At 33.4% G+C, this 8,957-nt stretch overlaps 1 protein-coding gene across 1 annotated transcript; it reads right to left on the bottom strand.

Annotated features, from left to right (window-relative positions):
* Positions 1-287: 287 nt before the first annotated feature.
* On the bottom strand, positions 288-2,135 carry LOC149531413 (heavy metal-associated isoprenylated plant protein 45-like). Its single transcript, XM_089810958.1, has 3 exons — positions 2,016-2,135; positions 1,011-1,086; positions 288-914 (listed from the first exon to the last, which is right to left on the bottom strand). Exons 1-3 carry the CDS (start codon positions 2,019-2,021, stop codon positions 562-564), a joined length of 435 nt encoding a protein of 144 aa, XP_089667084.1. The 5' UTR covers positions 2,022-2,135; the 3' UTR covers positions 288-561.
* Between the last annotated feature and the right edge of the window lie 6,822 nt (positions 2,136-8,957).

Genomic DNA, 8,957 nt, shown 5'->3' with positions numbered 1-8,957 from the left:
TAATTATTCCCATCCCATTATATATCTTCACAGTTCTGCGCCATTATACTGACTCTTAGTACTTAGGAGATCAAAACATGGACAAATGGATAAGGCATGTCAACTGTTTGACAAAATGCCTCAAAGAAATGAGGTTACATGGAATGCACAAATGCAGTGAACACATTAAATAGAATAGTTTAAAAGAAGGCCTGGAAACTTACAGCAAAATGCAATGGCAGGCTTTAAAATTGTGGACACTCTTAAATGCTAAAGCTGTAGGAATGGAGGAGAGAAAACTATGGACCTTTGATCAAAATATATTATCATATAGTCATATAGGCAGTTTATTGACAAATTGATTCAACAGATGTTACATTTCTGCAGTTTACTTCGCACAGGTTCATTTTAGCTTGAGTGGGTGAAGTTAATAACTTAATTTGAAAGGCTAGTATGCCTTAATTCGAAGTGTTGCTGCCGAGCAGTTCTTCTGCCTTCCTTGAACGAGTTCTATTTGCTCAATGACTTGTATAGCAATTTCTCATATGTTTGTTCTTCCAGTAAGAGTTGCAAGAGAGAGGTTTACATGAGAGTACAGGCATGGGGGTTTTCATCACTGAACAAGGTGGCTGCTTTGTCATCCATCATCACTGTACTGGAGTAGGAAGAAGAAGGAGAAGAAGTTGTTCCTGATTCATAGCAATCTTGCACGGTCCCATTGTTCTCCCCATAACTATATGTAGCTGAAGAACAAGTGTTGCTCTGTTGAAAATAATGAGTACCATACGGATTATATTCAGTGCTATATGGATAAGCCCACAATTCTGCTCTTTTACCAGTTGCATTCCTCACTGCTTCTAAAACAATCATTTCATCCACATACCCACTCACACTTACTTTCTGTTTCTCAATATCTATGTTCACTGAATGTATCCCTGCAGTTTCAATGTTTTAAACCATGTTTAGACAGATAAACTTCACTAAAACCCTCTGGAAATGAAAAAACAGGGACATGAGAATATGATATGCACCTTCAATGTTTGACAGAGCCCTGCGTATCTTTCCTTCGCATTCGCTGCAGTCCATGCACACTTCCATTTCTATCATCTGATAAGAAAAGGAGGAAGAAAAACATTCATGAGTGATATGATTTCACAAGAAATGTTCTGCAACATCATCTGTTCCATATATATCATCATGGTTGCTTAGCATGTGACATCTGAAGAACTATTATATTGGTAATGGAGATAAAGTTGTAACTGCTTAATAATTGCAATGAGCAGACAGTTGAGCCATTAAATATCTACAGTGGTGGTTGGTTTTGAGTTCTAATTTAAATTTTGATGGAGCAGTGCTTGAAGCATGATCATAGAATTATAAGATCAATTCTAATAGCTGTTGATTCTCTCATAAGGAAAAAAAATCTAATGTTTACAGTCTCTCTTATCTTCAATCCATCATCATCTTTGAAATAATTCCAAGAATTCAGCATTGAGTCCTCAAAGATTAATCAAATGGTAATCATATAAATGTGAAGAACTGTTAGATTCGTAATAGAGGAAATGTTACTCATATAGGTAATAGAGGAAAAGTTAATAATAAGTTTGGGGTATATGAAATTAAGATATTGATATCACGATTGAACTGTGCTGTTTTTCTATGTCAGTTTTATCAATATCACTTGGATACAATTACTGATAAATTGATAATTTGTTCACAGCTACTTATAAAATATGAATTTCCATTGAATGCTTATTAATTATATAAATATTTCACAATTCCATTCCACTCCTCATCCATCATTTCATCTGAAAAAAGATTTGGGAGGGAGGGACCCCAAAAAACTTAATCCAGAGCTTTGAATATTTTCCTCTGAGCTAAGTTCAGTAAAGAGACCTAAAAACATAGGTAGTTTACTTAACTAGCAGTTTATTCTAGAAGAACATACATAATGTGATACACTGTAAACAAAGGAATCTTGAAGAAAACAATTTTGGGTGCTTATCAGATTAATACATTGTGATTTGAAGACTTACCGGCATGGCTTCTTTCTTGAAATCCTTCTGTGAATACGTTTACTGGCAATAAATTCATAAACAGAAGTGGGTATTGTGTCTGAAATTTTTGTCAATGTTTTAGATTTGATGAAAGCCGAGGAGTAATGGTGGTATAAATATGGCAGCAAAGGAATAAAGAGGACCCACTTGGTAGGAAAGAGAGTAAAGCATGTATATGCAATGCAGCCCATAGTGTTGAGCGTATTGAAAATGAGTTAGCTGGTAATGGCGAATATGGTGCACTTTCACTTTAGGACAGGATTCTTCTCCTCTTCCCTATCTTCACAGCTAAGGCATTCCCTTTGATGTAACACTCAAAGTTGTAAAAGGTGTATTCCATTGTAATGTTCAAGTCTTAACATATTATATGCAATAAAATTACAGTTAAAATCAGGGTAAATGCACTAATACAGGTTAGTTGTTCTTCACTTATTATCATAGTGACTTTTAATAATTGTTCATTTAAATAATTTTATGTTATTTTTAACTTTTATTTATTTATGATTGGTTTGATATTTGTGTAAATTTACAAGTATTGATGATTTTGAATGAGCGTTATAGGGCCATGTATCAGTCAACACTTTAAAATGATCAGTTTTCTCACGTAATAATTTCTACAACATGACTCCTTAATATCCAAAAGTCAAAACCTTGACTTTAACTAGTCAAGTTGCATAAAAATACAGCAAAAAAAATCATCAAAATGCAATAAACTGTTTAGGAGATATAAATGCATGAAGTTGACCAAGGGAAGATATCTAGTAGGGGCTCTAACTGTGCTCAATTGGATTTCACTTTCTCACCAATAATGATGCACTCTACAGATGTTATGCATGAATGGGTCAAAGAGTGGTCCAAAAAAACTGTTCACTGATACTTGACCCCTATTGCACCCATAATTATTCATTTAATCACCACTAGTGGTTCGCAATATGCCCAATAGTGCTTCACAAATCTCCACCAGTGGTTCACAAATCTCCAATATTGACTCATAAATCACCAATAGTGGTGCAAAAATGAAACAATCATGGATTAAAAAAGCAAAAAAAACCAACTATTGGTATAGAAATTATCTAGTACTAATATATTCAATGATTAAAACTTATTAGGCCCCAATTCACTATTAAATATCTTCCCCTGTTAGTGTCTTTCCCATAGTAGAAGAGACTCAATAGTCACCGAGGGGTCCAATGAACCGATACTGTATTGTTATAGATCCCTCCAATTACCGCTTTTAAAAAGCCCTAAAAAATGATAGCACATGTACTATACATACTAATAGCTAATACCACATGTAGCAATAGTTGATCATTTTTTAGCTTTCTTGGTTGTTGATTGGTCCATTTGTGTAAAAATTACTATTTGTTTTGGGGAGTGACTATTGGGGGGTGAACATAACGGCTTCTAGGAGAACAAACATTTTGAAATGACACTTCTCAACCACTTCACACTCTACTCAGTGAATGTAGAAACACTTAAGCTTTAGCTTTACCTCTTCAATCACCTACCGAAGTTTATGAGAAGAATTGACAAATTTCGAGATACCAATTAGTAATTAGAGTGCACCAAACTACTCGATCTCCCCCCTATCTAATATTTTAGATGAGACTCTTATAATTAGATATGTCCACCCAACAACTTCATAAAACACTTTTGCAAATTCTTCATAAAATATATTTTTATTTTAAAATTTCACTAATAAAAATTAAATATTATTAAAGCTTTATTATTATATCTTTTACCTTATTTAGTTTTGATACGTTTCTTACTCTACAATGTCACTTCCACGTGTATTATACTTACTTGAATTCTAGACTATCCGTTTCTTTTTAACCACCTAATATTAGAATATACTAATTTCTCATAAACTAATATATGTTATTTTCTTTTTCACCACCTAATATTAGAATATACTATATTTGTAAATTTCTTAAAAATAATAATTATTTATAAATTTCAAATAAAATATTTCTGATTGCTTGAGTGAGAAGTTATTCTTTTCTTTTTAGCCACTTCACAGCTCATCCTTCGTCGTTAAGTCACGTGACCTATTTCATCCTGTAACTTTTACCTTAATAATTCGGTGGGTTTTCTAATATAAGTAATTGAAAATTTGTGGCAGAATTGATAGTATGTTTTAAGGCTATACATTACTTTAAATATTTATATTGGTGTAGTGATTGAAAAATGTATATGTTGTATTTATTTTGTTTTGTTTATTTAAATTGTAATAATTAATTATTAGTTTATTACATAAATTAATAATTAATCTAATTTTATTGTAAAATTAGTAATTAATTTAAATCTAATCTAATTTTATTTTCTAATTTATGTTTAATGTTTGTTTACTTATTAGTTTAATCTTTCAATTTATAATTTTAAAGGCATCAAAATAATGATAATTTAAAGTTCATTGATGAATTTCATATGTACTAATAGAGATCCACTTGTAAAAGTCGTAGTTTATTTCTTTAGACTTAATTGTAGAGGTTGGGCAATTTTTTTAGTATCCATAATGTATGTGTCATTTGTACATACATATTGATAAAAATAATTATTAGAGGAGAATGTATGGGTTTTTAGTGGAAAGTGTATTAGATTAGTTGTGTAGATTTTTGAGATGCTTGTAGTGCACTATTATTAGTACATCTTTAAGTAGGTAATGGAACACTTGTGATAACCACTTTTATACCCTCGTGTACATAAAAACCTTACAACATTCATCTTGACTACCTATAACATGAACCAAGATAGGGGACTACAAAGGGACTTTAAGATGCCACTTTTTCATTTTTATTTTTGAAAATCAACAAACTCTAAATTTTGATGAGAAAATCAATATAGTTGCACTCAAAACTTGAAGATGAAATAAGAACAAGAGGTGTCGTTCTCCAAATCTACTAGAAAACTACTAATTGTTTTGTAAATAATGGAGATTAAAGGTTTTAAAAAATGGAAGCACATGAAGTGGTCCTATTCTATTAAGTATAACATGACATCTAGTGCAGACAATGAACCTAAATGCAAATATCTTTTGATCAAAGTAGAGTTTGGTGTGGTTGATGCATGGTGAGCTTAAAAGGAACTGATTTGGCAAGATAAGTTTTTTGGTTGGATAGTTGTGCCTTCATACTTATATTATTAAGTAAGAATTGTACTAAGGCTATTTGGATAGTGGGTTCAATTGTCCACCCTTCAACTCCTAGTAGAGTTGGCACAACTCCTAAAAGGGTTGGAATCTCCTAACAAGGATTCAAAGTCTCCTAACATGGACTCATATGTATTGATTGTATTTCATTGACTCCTAATAGGGTCCATCCTTTCACAAATAACTTTTATATTAGTACACCATCTTGTGGACATCATTCCCACTGGGGTTTTCCCTCTAATCAAGGGTTTCCCTAGTTAACATATATGGTATTACTATACATGATTATCTTTCTATGGTTGTTGCATCCACTGTTTACATGTTTCAAAATTAATAAATATATTGAGAGTTATTTTAATAAATGCATAATTGATTCACCCCCCATCCCCTCTTCCCCTGTTAGTTATCTTGGTGGACTTTACTTTCTAGCATGATCATACTATTAACACTGTGGAATCTGTACCTCACCTTCTATCTCCACCTAAGAAGAAAGTGCCATCTAAATCTCATGATCAACCTATGCCTAAAACTAACCATAAATGTGCTAGAGACTTTACTATTTCATTTAATGAATTTGATATTTTTAAGGCTCTTGGTGGTCCCCTTTATATTGCTACTCGGATTGTTGAGTATCCTTCATATGGCTATCTTGTTGATCCTACTTCCATGGTTAATTTTATCACTGAGGAACATTTTCTTGCTAAGTAATTGTGTCATGATTTCTATGATTCAACTAATACTTGGATTTAGACTTGTAATGGTTTCTTGTATCCCCTCAGGGTTCCATTTTTAAGGATTACCTATCAAACTATGTGGTAAAGTGGTGAATAGTACCTTTGTTGTCATTCATACTTCTGATCAATTCCAAGTGAAGCTTGCTTTTCCTTGGTTAACTTCCATCCAATCCATTGATTCTCCTATTCATTAGTGCATTAAATTTCCTTATGATGGTGAGATTAAGATAATTAATCACAATCTTTATCATCCTTCTAGGCCTAGATGTTGCACTACCTTGATTTATTTGGGCATTCTATTCCTATTACACCTCCTAATTATCTTTTTCAATTCTATCAAGCTCATAAATGTCAAAAGATTGTTGACTTGAGGATGCCTAGGGATATTGCGTGTAATGCCCCACCTGAAGATCATTGGAACACAAGGATAAAACATGCATTTGTTGGAATTACAAGTGGGAAGAGAGTAAACTTCTGAGGGGGGGGAGGGGATCAAGAGTTTAAACTTGGATCCATAAAAATTTCACCATTCATACATCACATGCATTAATATACTGAAATAACATATGAAGCATATGCATCAATCATGCAAACATGTAATCAAACACACACATAACACCAAATATGATTACCTAGAAACCCTCCAAGTGAGAAGACAAAACTAGGGTGGGGATGACACCCACAAATCTTCACTACTGTAGTTATAAAGTGTATCCAATTAAGGTTACAATGGTTTGACCATGAATCATGGTCTTCCTTGTGAAAGGTCTACCCTATTAAAGGCTTACATAGACTATTAAGTCCCACCTTGTTAGAGGATTTCAACACCCTATTAGAAGTGTGCCTGGTTAGAAGACTTCAACTTACAATTAAGTAAGCACCCTATTAAAGGATTTCATATAGCTTATTAGGATTACTCTGTTAAGACTGAGATTCAAATGAAATCACCTATTAAAATGTCTCAGCATAGATCCTTCAATTGGCACTTGCTTGCCTGATAATAGATCACCTCTGCAAATTCTCTTATTTATCCTTCACGATCTAATGTATCAATCTTGTATCCTTCTCTATCCTCTGTTCTTCACTTAACTAATTCTGCAATTCACTCTTACTGCTAAGTCACCTTGAATGCTCTGCAAACTATATTTGATCATTCACCCCTTGTACACTGTTCTCATCATTGTAAAGAGTTTAGGGCTTCGTCTTCCTTAAGCAGACTTTGGTGGCATAGGGTTAGGTATGAATCTATGACTGGGTTTCATCCATTTTTCCACTTAGACCTTCCCATTTTCTGATTGGTTGCATGTAATTGCATAGGGAATCCACATATAGATTTGTCCTTATCTCCAAAAGATTGAGATCTACCCTTAAGTCAATTTGAAAATGGTTTACTTAGTTGTTTGTGCCATTACAAACAAATATGTCCAAACTATGTCACTTGGCATATGAAGTCTTTGATGCTCGGCATACATTGTATTTCTACTTCTGACTTGGCACCTGAACTGCTCAGCATCCACTGTTTACTCGACACCTGAATCACTTAGCATGGTCTATCTACTTAGCACTTGAGTGACTCGGCACATGAGTGACTCAACACTCATTGCAACTAGGCATGGTCTAACATTTATATGTTATACTCAACATGTATTACTAGTTCGACATGAACTAAGTAAATGGCTTAAGTGTGTTGACACTCAATTGTCAAAACCGATATGAGATCAAAAATCTCCCCCTTTGACATAAGTGTCAAAAACACTTAAAAATACAATATTCTACTTAACTTCTCAAGCATAACATATCCATGACTTGGCTTATATACAAAACTTCAAAATTTTCAAAATTTTGCAATAACCTATATATCTCAAAATCGATAACTCCCCATGAGTTAATGTGTCTATTTTGTATCCAAAATTTGTGCTTATCTTTGACTTCAATGCACTATATATGATACTCTTTCATCGGATATGCTCTATCAGAGCTGATTCTATATCTGTTTACTACTTTTTTCAAAAAAAGGTGTCTCCAAAAATGTATATGTATATCACCCCAATGATATAACCTTATTTTATTGTCTTCCTTTCTTTTATTTGTTGCTCCCCCTTTTTTATTCTCCCCCTGTGTTACATTTCTCCATCTCGCTTTATCATTCTCCCATGGTTTATCTCTCCCCCTATTTTGACACTTATGTCAAATGGGCTATACACGTATAGTGTGTTTGTCCAAAAAGGATTTATGGACCTCCATTATGATTTTGAGAGCTGTATCCCTGTTTTGACATGCAACATCCAATGATTTGATCTTGATTGCAAGCTCAGCAACAAGGTGTACTAGGCCATCTAAGGTAGAAAGATTGGGGTCTTTCCTTTGTAGAGTTTCTACATAACCTAGTTCCTTGTGCAGTGTTTCCATGTGTGGGGTAAGGGACGCCTATATACATATCAATTTGGCTCTTATGCTAGCCTCTTCTACTATTAACATAGCTAATTAATTTTGTGACTAAAGTAATGTATGAAAATGCTTCTCACTCTGAGAAGGGTTTTGAGATAACCTTGTATCTGATATCTTAATATTTCTCTCCAAGCTCAGAATATGATGTCTGGTCTTTTGGGTGAAGAGTGTGGGATCAAAAAATTTGATGTACAATGAGAGTATATTCTCAAGTACCTTCTTCACATCCTCAACCTTTTTTTCCAATGCAACTTGAGTGAGTGCTATAACACTAGATATCTTTGCATTTACCTTTCTTTGGAATTTCTTTTCAGACCATTCAAATAGTTTAGCATTAGTATCAATGTCTTCATCATTGACCTTTTCCACTATATCTAATAGTTGTTCTAGTAGTGGCTTGGTCTCTTCAAGAGTTGGCAGATTAAATGCATCCAAAAAGATGTCTTTAATGTCTTGAAGCACTTGCTTTTTCTTGTGTTCTCTCCTAAGCATTTCTTGATGCTTTGTCTTCTCTAAGGCTTGTTGCAAAATGCTTATTTGATCTAATGTCTTTGTATCATAATCAAATTTCGGAATAAAAATCTCTTCATT

The sequence above is a fragment of the Cupressus sempervirens genome, chromosome 11, assembly GCF_028749045.1.
Source record: "Cupressus sempervirens isolate cs-2001-9-10 chromosome 11, ASM2874904v1, whole genome shotgun sequence".
Classification (NCBI taxonomy): domain Eukaryota; kingdom Viridiplantae; phylum Streptophyta; class Pinopsida; order Cupressales; family Cupressaceae; genus Cupressus; species Cupressus sempervirens.
Note: the sequence above shows the minus strand (reverse complement) of the source record. Positions and strands in the feature narration are given on the sequence as shown.